This window comes from Lepidochelys olivacea, assembly GCF_965140295.1.
Source record: "Lepidochelys olivacea isolate rLepOli2 genome assembly, chromosome: 3".
NCBI classification, from domain to species: Eukaryota; Metazoa; Chordata; order Testudines; family Cheloniidae; genus Lepidochelys; species Lepidochelys olivacea.
The window spans coordinates 125908882-125925394 of NC_140413.1; the positions used below are offsets into that span (position 1 = coordinate 125908882).

The 16513-nt window shown below is 45.5% G+C and overlaps 1 protein-coding gene across 1 annotated transcript in view; it reads right to left on the minus strand.

Annotated features, from left to right (window-relative positions):
* Positions 1–16513, minus strand: part of PDE10A (phosphodiesterase 10A) — a 337153-nt gene that overhangs the window by 35331 nt on the left and 285309 nt on the right. The window contains exons 22-23 of the mRNA XM_084623497.1: positions 4174–4873; positions 179–301 (exon numbers count right to left, since the gene is read on the minus strand). Of these exons, the coding sequence (XP_084479623.1) occupies positions 179–301; positions 4174–4873 (823 nt within the window). The remainder of the gene's footprint in view (positions 1–178; positions 302–4173; positions 4874–16513) is intronic.

Below are 16513 nucleotides of genomic sequence, written 5' to 3' on the forward strand. Positions count from 1 at the left end.
CTTCATTTACAGTAGCTAGGAAGGGATGGACATCTTGGTTCCATAGAGTAGTGTTAGCTGATTCCATGACATTTTGTGAACAGTCCCTAGAGTTCATAGGGCACAACACTGATAATACAAAACAGGAGATAGAGAACCTTTAGATCACAATGTGCTAAGCCTGACTGGTATCTCTTACCTTAACTTCCTTCAGAATATCACCAAATATTAAAGAGCTGTTGCAAATATCTTCAAACACATCCCCAAAGACCTGCAGCCGTTTGAAATGGGGACGGTTACAATCACAGATCCTCTGGAGCTCCTGGAGTAAAAATCAGAATTAACAGCTGCATGCAGGTGTGTGTCGGATGCATCATCCCCACTCGGCTCTAGAGGGTACAGACAGCACAGACTCAGGGATATGCTTTAAACCAGTGATTCTCAAACAGCAGTCCTTCAACCGTCTGTGGATCTGTGGAGCCCGTCCTGATGGTGTACGAAATTAAATATGGCAACCAAGCAATGGAAGATTAAAGAATTAGGAGGAGATCACTCAAGAAAAGATTTTCTCTCACTCATAACACAGTTCACAGGATGAAAAATACATTTGGAGAACCCTGCTCAGCAGTAAGAAGAAAGGCTCAGATTGGAAATGAAAAGTAAGTGTTGTTTATAATAGCCAAGAGAAAAGAAAGAGAAGCCCTAGGAAGAGTGTTATAGGCAGCAATTAGTATATTAGACCTGAATATATTGTTAAGTATCATTGCTTAGACGTTTAAGGCCAATTCCTCAGCCGTTATTAATCGGTATAATGCCACAGGCTTCCACGGATCTATGCCTGTTTACAACAGATGAGAATGTTGCCCTTAGAATCCATCATCTCATTCCTTAAAGAAAACTGTTATGAAATCTTGGACAAGGTATGCAACATTTATAACCTCATGGTTAGGGCTCTACCAAATTCACGGCCATGAAAAATGCATCACGGACCATGAAATCTGGTCTCCCCACCCATGAAATCTGGTCTTGTGTGCGCTTTTACCCTATACTATACAGATTTCACGAGAAAGATTTCAAATTGGGGGTCCTGACCCAAAAGGGATTTGCAGGGGGGTCACAAGGTTATTTTAGGGGGGTTGCCATAAGGCCACCCTTACTTCTGCGCTGCCTTCAGAGCTGGCTGGGTTGGAGAGCGGCAGCTGCTGGCCGGGAGCCCAGCTCTGAAGGCAGAGTCGCCTCCAGCAGCAGCGCAGAAGTAAGGCTGGCCTGGTATGGTGTTGCCACCCTAACTTCTGCACTGCTGCCTGCAGAGCTGGGCAGCCGGAGAGTGGCGGCTGCTGACTGAGGGCCCAGCTCTGCAGGCAGCAGTGCAGAAGTTAGGGTGGCAACACCATACCAGGCCAGCCTTACTTCTGCGCTGCTGCCGGTGGCGGCTCTGCATTTAAGGCTGGGATTTAAGGCCAGCAGCTGCTGCTCTCCAGGCACCCAGCTCTGATGGCAGTGCGGTCACAGCAGTAGCGGAGTAGCGAGGGTAGCAGTACCGCATCCCCTCTACAATAACTTTGCACCCCCCCGACACACACACGCGCACACACACACACACACACACACACCTCCTTTTTTGCTCAGGACCCCCTACAATTACAATACTGTGAAATTTCAGATTTAAATAGCTGAAATCATGAAATTTACAATTTTTAAAATCCTATGACCATTAAATTGACCGAAATGGACTGTGAATTTGGTAGGGCCCTACTCATGGTGTTGTGACTGTTCATATAGACATCTCTTCTGACTACAAAATCTTAGGCATTAGAGACAGAAGAGATATGTTAAGTCATCGGCTCCATCCCCATCCACTGCAACATTTGCTCTATAGTGCTTCTAGTCTAGTCTTCTAGTGCTCTGTTCATCTCCAATATCATACTTGTTTCAGGGAGATGTCCTTATTCAGGTGATGAGCCATGGCACAGTTTCACTTTGTGAACATTCCTATCTCCCAACAGAGGCAGAAAGGGAAATGTGCAGATCCAATCAAAGGCCAAAGTTTGCCATTGCTGCTGGCTAACAGCTTTCACTGTAGTAGACTTTCACAAAGTCACAAAAAAACGTGATGGACTCAAACTTGTCTTGGGGAAAATGTTCTCTGTATTTTTGTAGAGAAATGTCAATGTTTTTGCAGCAAATCAGTTGTGGGTTATTTTTTTTTATTAAGGCTAAACTGCTCTTTTATTCGAATAGCAAGATGCCATTTTCCTGCTTATGATAATGAACAGCACACAATCCCTTCATTTCAAATTGTGGCAAACCTCGCTCCTCTGATTCTAATTCACATCGATGTACCTTCTCTAGCTCATTCTACTGACAGCGTGATCATCTTTTCTTCCCAGTGAAGAAAAGTCTCTCTTGATTCATTATTGCCTTATAACTGTGTCCCTCAGATGAAGAATTAGTAAGTGCAAGGTTGGCCTATAAATTCTTGGTTTTCCTGGGAATTTTTAATGCAATGGCAACTCTACAAAGAGGCAGTTCCTGGGAGGTCTCTCTCAGGCATGTATTTATTCCTTTGCCTACTCTTCTCCTGTTCTCTTTGATGCACCCTGGGACCAAGTGGAGAGATATTCCTCTAGGGATACCTATTGCAGTTGGAAGTTACCAACTTCTTATCCAGTTCTCTCAGCATGGCAGCTTGTATCTAAGAGGAGCCAAAGGTCTGGTGGTGGTTATCCTTCCTCAAGCATTCAGCCCTCTTACCAGAGATGTACACTTTGTCCTAGTGCAGCTGCTGCAGTAGGTTGGAGGCATCCAGGAAGTGGGAGCACACCTTTCCTTAGCTGTTCGTCACCCATTTCATTGCCAACATCTGGTTTGCCCAGTGCTCTCACTGAGGGGGGCTGCTGCCTCTTTCAAGCCTGGACTATCAGTCTCCCTCTCTGGCGAGCAGCCATCACTACTCACTGGCCTGTTAAGCTGAACTCCCTGTCTGCAAATACCACTGATCACCAACCCGCTGCACTCTTATAAAATAGCTAGTGTGTAAATTGGGTGGGGGGAGCTTTGCCTCTTGCACAGCCACAGGATAACATTTCAAAAATCTTGTATGCTGCAGTCAGACAGATTTCTATTTCTGCCATCAGTACTCTTAGCTCTCTAGTTATCTCCCTGCCTACTGCATCATTCCCAAGGCTTCTGAATACCACGGTGACATAGGCAGACAAAGCTGACAGAGAGGACAATGAGGAGCCAATGTATCAATGGCCAGGGACAACTAAGCTATCTAAAGTCACCCTGGCCCACCAGTAGAGTGGTCCATCAGCAAAATGGCATCCTTCCTTCGAGACCTCTGAAACCTGGTGGGTTCCAAAAATACAGAACAATTAGTGTTGGTGACTTGAATGCTGCAGTGCAAGCAGGGATTCTACGGTGCACCAGAGAACCTCTGCTAGTACCTTCTTCATCTCATTCTGACATTCACATCCAAGCAGGACACCCTTAATCAAGGCCAGTTTTAGAGTGGGAAACCACTTGCACTGAAGGGTGGTTGCGAAAAGCTTGGCTATATCACCTCCTAAACTCTCTCTTGATTCAAGCTGAATAGAGTGCCCAGCTGCAGTCATCCAGTATGCAAAGCCCAAAGCCTCATCCCAAATCAAACCATGGTTAGTGATCACAGGTAGCCTGTATTCTTAAACTTAACAGCAGGAACTGAAGAGCAAGATCAGGATCAGCCAATACCCTGTGCTTCTGAGAAAGACCCCATGCTGTGTATGTCGGTGGGACCAATACTGACAAACTGTCAGCCTGTGCTATGACTCTTCCTTGACCTAGAACAAATTTGTACCCACCCTCACACCCCTGCCCACCATGGAAAGGGTCAAGGGACACAAGGCCTTGTAAAAATGATTCTCTCACATGCCCAGACTGAAATACATTTCCCTGCTCACAGCAATGTTAATCAGCTGTTCGGTGACCCAGCAACTGCAGTTGGGTGCCCAAATGAGAACCTAACAAATCTTTTCTGTCTCTAACTACTACTAAATGAATCTCTTACTGTAACTCCTTGGCTACGAGTGGGGCTCTCTCATAGCAATGATCAGATTTATCATTTCTTACCCTGTCCAGTTTAGAAAGTTTGTAGGATCTGGGGGGAGGATGTGTTGTGTTTGTAATAATTATTGACGTGCTTTTCCTTACCTGAGCCAACTTCCTTTCATGCCGCTCTGATGCTTTGCTCCCAGTGGTGTCATTCTCTAGCAGATCACGCTTGACAATAAAATCCCTCTGAAAATGTAAAAACTTGTTAAACTGATCAGTTTTAGTCACTCCAGCCAAATATGAAGGCATAAACTGGTACTCATCCTTAGCAACTTCAGCAGCAGCACGTCGGCTGTTCTTAGCTGGCTTGTACTTCAACACCTTCATCTCTGGCACATCTAACTCTTCTCTTTTAAGTGGCTTATTGAGTCTGTCAGTTTCTTCCTCTATTTTCTTTTTAAGCTCTTTCAACTGCCTTTCCAAAGGAGTAGAAGTTAATGGGCCATTCACTGGGCGATAAACACTGGCCATGAGTGCCTGAGAGTGTTTGTAGATAGGAGATGCAGATTTGGCACGTACTGGAACCAGTGTGGTGCTGGGGGTGAAAGTATTTTTCATCTTCTTGGCTGTCTCATCGCATATATTTTGAGCTGGGAATTGCTTTCTTTCTGTCATGAAACGTGGTGGTTTCTTGGCGCTGTCCCAGTATCCCGGTTTTATATTCTCTTGCGGCTTATAAAGCTTGTTATGGTTTAAGTGTCCTGAGGTGTAAAGTTGAACATCAGCTCTGTGGGCCTTTTCCAAGCCATCTAAAAGATGAGTCAAGCTCCTCTCTTGCTTGCTTTCTGCCATGGTAAAACTGATGATTATATCACAGAAAACAACAACAAAAAGTAGGAAAGTTTTAGTTGAAAAAAAATTCAACATTTGCCTCACCTCTTCTAGCTTCATAATAGAATATTTTAAGTGAAATTAGTGGTTGGATTCTCAGCCCTGGATAGCCAAGCCCATGAAGTATCAAACCAAACAGCACAGGAAGCAGTCATGTCAAATTCAACATGCCTTCCCTACAATGTGCCCCATTCAGCATGTCCCAACCTTGAACTGGGAGTACCACCTGTAGGGCTAAAAGTCTGCATCCATTCTCCATGCCCAGTATATTGCTGATCTCATCTCTACAACCATACCCGTAGGTGCCAGTTGTGATGGGAATTTTTGTAGGACCCATGAATGACATTAGACTCTACAATGAGATAGACTGCAAACAGGGTGATCTGTGGAAAATTATAAGAAAGAATTCCAAGAGTTGCCAAAAATATTAGTGACATGGAAAATTATGAGGGGAATTTCCTGATTTTTTGCAGGGAGGAATTGAGGTTTTTTAAAAAATAATTTTGTAACACATCTGATTGTCACTCACATTCTGTTTCAAAGTTATGTCTTAAATCAGATCACTGTGGTGTTGTGGTCCCTTTGAAATCACTCAGGAAAATGCCATTTCTGCAAAGCATCTGACAGAGGATGTCTGTGTAGTTTCATCAGGACGCAATGTGGGAGAGCTGTGCATAAAGCCGTCATCCTACACCTATTTATGTCTTTGCTTAACTTTAAACACAAGAGTAGTCCCACTGATTTCAATGAGATTACTCATGTGCTTAAAGTTAACCATGTGTATGTATAAAAGCTTGCAGGATCAGGACCTTAGTACTAGACCTAGTGTGTGATTCAATTTACAGTAGCTCAACAACCAAGTATAACTAAGGTGCTTAAGTTTAAACTCAGTTGTGGCAAAAAGAAGTTTGTCTAATACAGTTTGGGCAGCCAATTTAGACGTGTTAGAAGAGAAGTATTTTGCACATACAACATGGTTTTTGAGTATAGCTCTAACCTAGTTTGACTCCATGCACACCCGCCAGTTATCACAGCTTTTGCGTCACTACATGTAGGTTGGTATTTACCCAACAAATCTGTTGGACAAACCAGGCTTTGCAGAAGTATGTGCTGAGCCTCCAAGAGTCAGGGGTTCTGTTGCAGCTCCTCAGCAACTCACTCCCACTGGCACATGTGCAGTGGCTTGTAGTGAGGAGCTAAAAAATAATTAAAAAAAAAATCTACATGCAGGTCCTTCCCCGCCCTTGCTATGTAAGAACGGTGGCTGAGAAACTGCAAAAAACAAACCCTAATCAACCAGCTTAGTTTGATAGAAAATCACACTTTGGCCCCCGTCTTTACTGGCCGTAGGACAAAATCATATTTAAACATGGTTCAATCACTGCTCCATCTAACATAATGCAACATGACAGATCGGTATTGTCTGTGGCCACCCCATGTTTGGGGCTGTGTCAGACCAAAGGTCCATCTAGCCCAGGATCCTGTCGTCCGACGTGGCCAGTGCCAGGTGCCCCAGAGGGAATGAACAGAAGAGGTGATCACCAAGTGATCCATCCCGTCGCTCATTCCCAGCTTCAGGCAAACAGAGGAGCCTGGTCTGACTCTCTTTCTTGGCCACCCAGAAGCTGGGGCTATGTGCTGGCCTGGGGGTGTAAGGAAAGAAAAGGGGTTGTTACGGCAGCCCAGGGGCCTCTCTGCATTCCCCTACCCGCAGTGCAGCTACCGCTCTGGCAACTCCCAGGTATTCCTAGTGCAGTGGAGGCTGCCGTTGTGGGAGTGACAAGGCTGGGCTCTTCAGAATATTTAGTGGTTTGAGCCAAAACGTTCCCAAGGAGAGACATGAGAGGAGGGAACTGGTGATTTTTAACACTCGGAGCTTGTCTTCAAGAACAATTATTGCAGTTGTTCATGGCAATCAGGGGCGTGAGTGTGCGCTACACTAGCCTGCTGGGGTCTGACTGTCCCTCAGCATCCTGCTGCTGGGTGTTAGCAGCTTGGCAGAGCGCTCTGAGCTCGTCCTTTTTGAAATGGGACTAGCTCAAAGCGCATCATCAAAAAATGGTGGCTGCCCATTAGCAGAGTGCTGAGGGACAGTCAGACCCCAGCAGGCTAGTGCAGAGTAGATTGACACCCCAGCTTGCCACAAACTCATTGTTCCTGTGGACAAGCCCTTAGCTAAATCTCAATAGACGATCACCAGACACAGAAAAGGCACTTTTGTAGCATGAAGGGATCTCCCTGTCCTGAATGTCAAACAATGGAGGTGCTAATGCTTCTTAGAGAAAAGGTCCCAAAAATCCATTATAATGGAAAGTGTTAGGAAACATAAATGTAGGGGCTTGCGACGACCTCACCCTATCATTAAAGAAGAACAAGCAACAGTGTAAATGAATGTGTTTTATAATATTCTGCAGTATTTGTTCAACGTATTACATTTTACAACAGTACATTCTAATACAATACTACATTATAGCTATAGACGGCAGAGCTTGGGGGCTTTCCTGTGTAAAACTCGAAGTGAGCTGTAGCTCACGAAAGCTTATGCTCAAATAAATTGGTTAGTCTCTAAGGTGCCACAAGTACTCCTTTTCTTTTTGCGAATACAGACTAACACGGCTGTTACTCTGAAACCTTCCTTGACAAGGTTACTTATGCCTGTTCCCAGCCTGCTCTTGAGAGCTGCTGAGTGCTCTCAACCCCCACGTGCTGCTCAGAGCCTTGTTGGATCATGCTCTGATACGGTAAGCTCACTAGGCTAGAGAACTTGAGTTCAATTCTGGCCCTATTTATGCCGGTGTAAACAGAATTATTGGAGTCTTTGGAGTTACTCCGTATTTATCTCAGTGTAGCTAGGAGCAGATTGGGACCCTGCATCTGCCGTTATGCTTTACGTAGCACTGACCACACGCTTGGTACTGAATAATGAATGGTAGTAGTCCTGCTCTGCTTCTTGGGCTTGAGTCAACTGAAAGCACAGTTCATTTTCAGACACGCCAAACCCGCAAAGAAAACGCAGACATTGGGCTTGTTTTTGGCTTAATTGGCTTGTGAGTTGCTTGTTGGCTAGTTTTTGGCCTGTAGCTTCTTGCTTGTGTTTTTTTATCGGCCTCCCGCAAGCAGGGGCAAGAGGGGGAGAGAGTCAGGGTGCACAGCAGGCCCACCACAGTCCCAGACTGCATGCCGGGGGCAGGGCCGGATTAATGCAGGGGCTTTAAGGGTTGCAGCCCAGGGTCTTGGGCCAAGGGGAGGCCTGCGGGATGGATGGGGCCTGTTGCTTCTTTTCATCCAGCCCGTGGCAAGTTTCCACGCTGAGGGCCGGTCACGGGTCCCCGAGCCTCGCACACTCAGCCCCGGCCCCACCCCCACGGGGCTGGAGCCGCGAGTGCTGGCATGCCCCTCTTGCCTAGAGGCCGCAGGAGTTCAGGGGCAAGGGCAGGGGAGGGGACGCACACACACACTCAGCGCTGCTGCCACGCACAGTGACGCACACACATGCTATAGCGGGACTGGAGCCAAAATCACCCAATTCAAGCTTTCATTCTGATTGGCCGGGAGCCAATCAAAAAACAAGAAACTACAAGCTACTGTAAAAGCCCTGACAGCCAAAGAGCTAGCCAACACGCAACGCACGAGCCAATTCAGCCTAAAACAAGCCCAATTTCTGCTTAGTTTCCATGGATTTGACAACTCTTGGGGATCCTGCCTTAGCCCCGCTGTGCCACTGACCAGGAGCTGCCCAAGATAAGCGCCTTCTGGCTGGAGCCTGCACCCCCTCCTGCACCCCAACCCCCTGCCCCAGCCCAGAGCCCCCTCCTACACCCAAACTCCCTCCCAGACCCCGCACCTCCACCTGCACCCCAACCCCCGTCCCAACCCTGAGCCCCTTCCTGCACCCAAACTCCCACCCAGAGCCCACACCCCGAACCTCCTGCTGCAACCCAACCCAACCCCATCCCATCCCTGGCCCCACCCCAGAGCCCACCACCCAGCTGGAACTGCACCCCCTCCCAGACCCCTGCCCCAGCCCTGAGCCCACTCCCACACTTCAAACCCTCAGGGGCCCCATAAAATCGGATAGCCCTGGGCCCACAGGAGAGTTAATCTGGCTCTGGCCAGTGTGATCTAGTCACATAGAGTATTGGGTTTCTCAGGGGTTGGCTTGTTTTGAAATGGGATTAGCTTGATTTTTGGCTTATTGTGAAAGTCAAGGTGCTTATTGACCGCGTGAAAGTCGGCAACTGTGTTCATTTTCTGTAGCGCCCTTTCACTGCACCTTCTAGTAGTAACTCGCTCGCTCTGCACAGCCCGGCCCACAGCCTCCAGGACCCACCCATGCAGTGCGTTGCTTTCTAAAAACGACGGACTCTAAACCACTGTCCCACAGAACCCAGCCCCGGGGGAAGCATTGCAGCAGAGGCCCGAATGGTGGAACGGTAACTTACGTCAAGGCTCCGCTGTCTGCTCTCACCGGCTCCACTGTGTCTCCAGCATAACGGCTCCCCTTCGGCCGGGATGCTGTTACCGGGAAACCAGAGAAACATTCTGCATTCTCGCTCCTGCTGCTGCTGAGCGACCGTGCACGCTGCTGCGAAAGGAACCTCCGAAGGCCAGGGTATTTCCCAGTGGAGTCGAGCAAGCTTGTGGGATCAAAACCGCCTCCCTGGTGGGAATTCTTTTTCTCCTCAAGGTTGACGACTGGTATTTTAAATTCCAACCTGATTGTTTTGTTTTTGTTTGGAATACTGATCTGTTAAAACACACTGGACAGTTGGACACACTCCCAGGAGCTATTCTGCATCCCAAGGAGCGACAGCCTGTTCTTCTTTGTATATTGAATGCACATAACACCTTGTGCAAAGTTGAAAGCCTATTTCTCCCTGCTGTCAGAGTTCAATATTTGCAAACAGATAACACCCCGGAAAATTACACTCTCAATAATTTAAACTCTTCGGATCAAAGACTGTCTTTGTTTTTGAACCTGATACGGCACCTAGCAGATCATAAATAATCATTAAATAATAACTTAGTGCTCATGTAATTGTGGGCTATTAGGCCTGGCTTGAGCCAGGCACTGTGTGGGCAGATGCATTGCAAACTCTTATGTAATATGACTCAATGACAGCACAGTGCAAGTTAATTTTTAGCACAGTGATACACTGTGTCAGAGATACACTGGTAACATAACAGGGGTTTATATTTACAGAGGCGTGGAGCAGAGCAAGGGCCCTGGTCCCATGGTATACTTCCTTGATAAGTTTAACCATTGTGATGCCATTATATCTAACACCCACCTTCAGCATACTCTATGCGCATGATACCACATAACAGAGGTTAATATCTGCTGATTTGTGAAGGTGTGCTTCCATGGTGGGATCATTCCAACCACATTTCTAAACACTTTATTAATATATAATTATTAAGCTTTCCATCTAAGACACTCCAATACTATAGTGCTGGAGGTCATGAATTCTAAATAGATCAATAAATAACTAGACTAGTAGTATTTAACTGCTATAAAAGTATCACTTATTACTAAACAATAAGGAGTACGGTGGCACCTTAAAGACTAACAGTTTTATTTGAGCATAAGCTTTCGTGGGTAAAAACCTCACTTCTTCAGTGGGGTTTTTACCCATGAAAGCTTATGCTCAAATAAATCTGTTAGTCTTTAAGGTGCCACCAGTCTCCTTGTTGTTTTTGTGGATACAGACTAATACGGCTACCCCCGATACTTGTCACTTATTACTGATCATCTTACTACTACAATACAAAAGGCATCATGATTATAAAGTATTTATTTTACAGAATACTTCTGGAAGGCACAACAATGAATTATGAACACAGTGAGCACCACAACACAGAATTTAAAGAGATACAGGCCGCCAACAAATATTACAATATAAGAATATGAACAGGGAAGAACTGAGAATGGGCCCAGTGCTGTGAAGATGAATGCGCAGAACCCTTGCAGAATCAGGCATAGTTTTTGGGGAAGGAGCTGAGGCGAAGGGTGAAATCTTAGTCCTAAAAACTGCTTGACCTCAATTGGCCAGGATTTCACCCTAAACGTTTTAGAAGTCATTTGAAAGTACATGTACAGAAATAATATATTACATAGCAGAAAAGAATCTATAGAGAGAGTTTGTTACACCAAAAAAGAGGCAAAAAATAGAAAATGGATGGAATCAGGAAGAGGAAACACACAAAAAGAACTGAATGGAAAAGAAGTGTGCAGTGGCTAGCAAACAAAATGTTTGGATTTAGGTATGAAGTTTGGAAAACATGGAAACAAGATGGGCCAAGCAAAAGTGTGGAATCAAAATTGTGAACTCCATGTAAATTTGACTCAGTAGTCAGGTAAGCTGATGCAGCAGTGAGAGAACAGATGAAACAGGATGGGCTGTGGAATCCATTCCACGTAAGGCAAGAGTGACCACCTCTAGGACACCCATCTGTTGAACCTCAGGTTTCCCATATCAGTTATAGTTGCTTGAACATCTGTGTGTGCTCCTGGCAAGGGTGATGTCGAAATAATGTTAATACCTGTGTATTAATCCTCAGAGGGTGCTCAGAAGCCTGAGCAAAGTCCCAGTCTGATCCAAGCGCTCATGCTGTTAACATAAGCATTGTGCTGCCTTCTCCTGACAAACCAGGTGACTGAAAGCTCACTGAACACTGCACCCAGCACTGATTTTTTCTCTCTACCTCAGAGAACAGGCATATGGTGGTTCTCATGGCCAATACCGTTTCTACAATTTGGCACACAGCAGTCCAGATGCCCTTCCAAGGCATTGTAGTATTTACACACATGGGATCCGTGAGGCAATTGGATCTGCTAATAGTTTGGAATAAACCTGAAACTGTCCGTCTGTGCCCAGAATTGATGTCTCCCAGCTGGCAATGCTGTACATGGCCACAGAGCCAGCTAAAGCAACATCATTTTTTAAATCATGCTCAACTTAGGCACCGACCAACTTCAAAACCTCCAATATCCTTCGGCTGATTCCCTATTCCTCAAACTATGTTTGTTTAAAGAGTAAAGCAGCTGAAGCAGTCTTTTCAGAATGACTGTTAGTGCCACAAGGCTTTTGTTTGCGGCAAACACCACATTGGGCTGCCAGGAAACCAGACCCACTGTTACATATTTTATAGATATTATCATTCCAAAACATGTTCACGATGCACGTTTCTAATGTTGAACGTCTTATTTAAAACAGAGACATTCACATTGCTAGTCCCACTTGCTTTAGTTTCACACTGTTGTTGAATAATATGTATTCATAATAAGGTAAATCCACAGAGGGCCCATACTAGGCTACACACATACCACACAAGCCCTGAAGGCATAATTCAGGGATTCAGAGCTCAATCCAAGTGTCAACGTAGATGGAAGGAGCGAATCTTCCCTCTAGACTATAGAGCTGTTCCATGGAGGCTGCTTTAGCCCAATGGCACAAGACTCCATGGCCCCAGTGTCTCCACATCCTGGACTGGAGGATGTGCATGCAAGTGGAGCCTCTGGCCCCTCCCCTTTCCACAGCCCCACTGCTCCCCTGCCCAGCCAAATTCAGCCCCAAGAGGCTGCTAAGGCAATGTTCCATGGCTGAAATGTGAGGACTGCTGTCTGACTGTCTTACCCAGATTATTATTAGCCATCACTGTGGTATCTGACCACCATGGATGTATGCTTTCCTTTGGGGCTGAAGTAGGACTTCAGCAGAAGCTATGCCTTTTTAAAATCAGGTGCAATTTGGCCCTGATTGCCTTTTATTGAGTCGGACAAAATGGAACGAGATTCCATATTTACACAGTTCTGCCTGTAAGTCTATGAAAAGAAATAAGAATACAATTCTTAGGTCATTAATATACTTCTGATCATCTAAAACTGCCAGAGGACCCTCTCAGGGATCTTTTCTAGTACAGCAACTAAGAACCTCCTTCAGCAGGGGCTTACTGTCAGGGGTAGCTATGTTATCTATGTTATGTTGTGCAAAGACATGGGGGAGAGCTGAAACCCCCTCCTTGTGTGGCCCACAGAAAAGTCAGGCACAAACGCAGTCCTTAGGCTCAGGGAAGGATGGAGCACTTTGCAGGGCTAGGCTCTAGGATCAGACCTGTGAAGGAAAGCTCAACCTGGCTGTTTATAGTGCAAGTATCTGCAGTTCTCCTCATTGTTTTAATGGACCTTAAGCTATGGAAGCCTCAGCCAGGGCAGGAGTGGAGGAGGGGCTGTATTAGGTGCAAAGTGCCTACTTGTTGCAACAGCAATGGGGCGGAGCTACTTGCCTGAGACCTGGGAAAATCTTGCTGATTGCAGAAGTCCTCCTGGGACAATTTCATGACTTTGGACAACATTTCTACATGGAGTGGGATCAGCAGGGGCTGCAGGAGTATGCGGCATTCTGTAAAGGTGAAGTATCAAGTGGTAACGTAAGTTCTCCATTGGTTCTGAGTTTTAGCGTGCAAACTATGCTTGTAAATTTGTGTATGAAAATTGCAAAAAAGTCACGGTCTTTGGATTATATAGAGTAGATGGGGCTCAAATATGTTCCATATTTTCTTAGAAATTGTAAAGTCACCATTTAAATTGTAAGAAGCACTCTGGTTTTTTTCATGGTTTGTTACACACTACACTGGCAAGTTTACCTTGACTGTGGCCCTGAAGGGTGGGATTTTAGTAATATCACTGGCAGTAGAGTTAGGCCAATGATGAGTGCCTTCAAAAATTCTATCCTAAATTCTTTTTAGTGTGTGTTAATAACTAGGGTAGTTGGGTCTGTTGCCTGTTATTCTGGTGATTGGGGTTATTTGCTGTTTTTTTAAGAGGACTGTTTGAGATATGAAATGGCTTATGAACATCATCCTGCCAAGTGCTGAGCACCTCTTGCAAATAATACTGAGTGCTTCCCTCTGGTTCCACTGAAGTCAGTGAGACTGATGTGCTGATCACGTTGCAAGACTGAGCCATATACATTCATAGCCTTTAAGGCCAGAAAGGACCACTGTGATCATTGCATCCGAGCACTACATCCGAGGGTGCTAAAGGAGTTGGCGGATGTGATTGCAGAGTCATTGGCCATTATCTTTGAAAACTCATGGCGATAGGGCAAGGTCCTGGATGACTGGAAAGAGGCTAAGGTAGTGTCCATCTTTAAAAAAGGGAAGGAGGAGGATCTGGGGAACTATAGGCCAGTCAGCCTCACCTCAGTCCCTGGAAAAATCATGGAGCAGGTCCTCAAGGAATCAATTCTCAAGCACTTAGAGGAGAGAAAAGTGATCAGGAACAGTCAGCATGGATTCACCAAGGGCAAGTCATGCCTGACTAACCTAATTGCCTTCTATGATGAGATAACGGGCTCTGTCGATGAGGGGAAAGCGGTGGACATGTTATTCCTTGACTTTAGCAAAGCTTTTGACACGGTCTCCCACAGTATTCTTGCCAGCAAGTTAAAGAAGTATGGGCTGGATGAATGCACTATAAGGTGGACAGAAAGCTGGCTAGATCATTAGAGGCTTAACAGGTAGTGATCAATGGCTCCATGTCTAGTTGGCAGCCGGTATCAAGCGGAGTGCCCCAAGGGTCGGTCCTGGGGCCAGTTTTGTTCAGTATCTTCATTAATCGTCTGGAGGATGGCATGGATTGCACCCTCAGCAAGTTTGCAGATGACATTAAACTAGGAGGAGGAGAGGTAGATACATTGGATGGTAGGGATAGAATACAGAGGGACCTAAACAAATTAGAGGATTGGGCCAAAAGAAATCTGATGAGGTTCAAAAAGGACAAGTGCAGAGTCCTGCACTTAGGAAGGAAGAATCCCATGTACTGCTACAGACTAGGGACCGAGTGGCTAGGCAGCAGTTCTGCAGAAAAGGACCTAGGGTTCCGGTGGATGAGAAGCTGGATATGAGTCAACAGTGTGCCCTTGTTGCCAAGAAGGCTAACGGCATTTTGGGCTGTATAAGTAGGAGCATTGCCAGCAGATTGAGGGATGTGATCATTCCCCTCTATTCGGCATTGGTGATGGTGAAGCCTCATCTGGAGTACTGTGTCCATCCACACTACAAGAAGGATGTGGAAAAATTGGAAAGAGTCCAGAGGAGGGCAACAAAAATGATTAGGGGGCTGAAGCACATGACTTATGAGGAGAGGCTGAGGGAACTGGGATTGTCTAGTCTGTGGAAGAGAAGAATGAGGGGGGGATTTGATAGCTGCTTTAACTACCTGAAGGGGGGGTTCCAAAGAGGATGGATCTAAACTGTTCTCAGTGGTACCAGATGACAGAACAAGGAGTAATAGTCACAAGTTGCAATGGGGGAGGTTTAGGTTGGATGCTAGGAAAAACTTTTTCACTAGGAGGGTGGGGAAGCACTGGAATGGGTTACCTAGGGAGGTGGTGGAATCTCCTTTCTTAGAGGTTTTTAAGGTCAGGCTTGACAAAGCCCTGGCTGGGATGATTTAGTTGGGGATTAGGTCCTGCTTTGAGCAGGGGTTTGGACTAGATGACTTCCTGAGGTCCCTTCCAACCCTGATATTCTACGATTCTATGATCACCTAGTCTGACCTGTTGTATAACATAGACCATAGAACTGCCCCCAAAATAATTCCTAGACTGTATCTGTTAGAAAAAACATGTAATCTTGATTTAAAAATGATCAGTCTTGAAGACTCCACCATGAACCTTGGTACATTGTGCCAATGATTAATTACTCTCACCATTAAAAAACTATACCTTATTTCCAGTCAGGGGTAGCCTTGTTATCTAAGTGTTACACGGGTAAACTGTTTTGAAGTTCTGTAGTGTTCAAACTTACATGTCATCTCTTTCTGATATTTCAGTTGGTGATCCTTCACTTCCTATCCTACACTATTGTGCAATATATCTAGTCCTGTTAAAAAACTACCATGGTCAACCCCACAGACAGCTTTATGTCATCACGGGTCAAGTGATCCCTGTATATAATCTCTAAAAACGTCACATGGTCTCTCTGTATGAGCAAAGACACTGTATATAAAAAAGCTGGAATTCTCCAGGTGAGATTCCGTGCTGTACCTCTAAGGGGTGCAACACAGAATTCACAGCTCAGCACTGAAGCACTTTTGAAAATCCCACAAGCTGCTTAAGCACCTAACTCCCATTAATTTCAATGAGAGTTAGGGACCCTGCCACTTTTGAAAATCCCACTAGGCGCCTATCTGCATTTTTAGGTGCCTGAATATCTTTAAAAATCTGACCCTCGGTGACTTGTACAAGGTCACACAGGAACTCTGTATGGAACAGGGACTTAAATCCAGATCTCCCAAGCACTTAACTCAAATCGAAATGGAGACATCAAGCAGGATTCTTCACAAAATCCCATGCATTTTATGTCAACTATCTTGTGCCCATAATTTGTCACCTATTCCTTTCCCAAGCCAATCCATACGGCTAACAATAATTGTCAAGTGAGGTGATTATTTACTGTTTAGTCACTTTTACAACAGGCACCAATACAGGACTTTACCTGCCCTTAAAAGTGGGCATTGAGGGAAGGGTGGAATCTCCTTGGAAACTAGGCAAATCACGTTCAAGTTCCACTTTACTTTAATTAAGATTGATCTGATGATCTG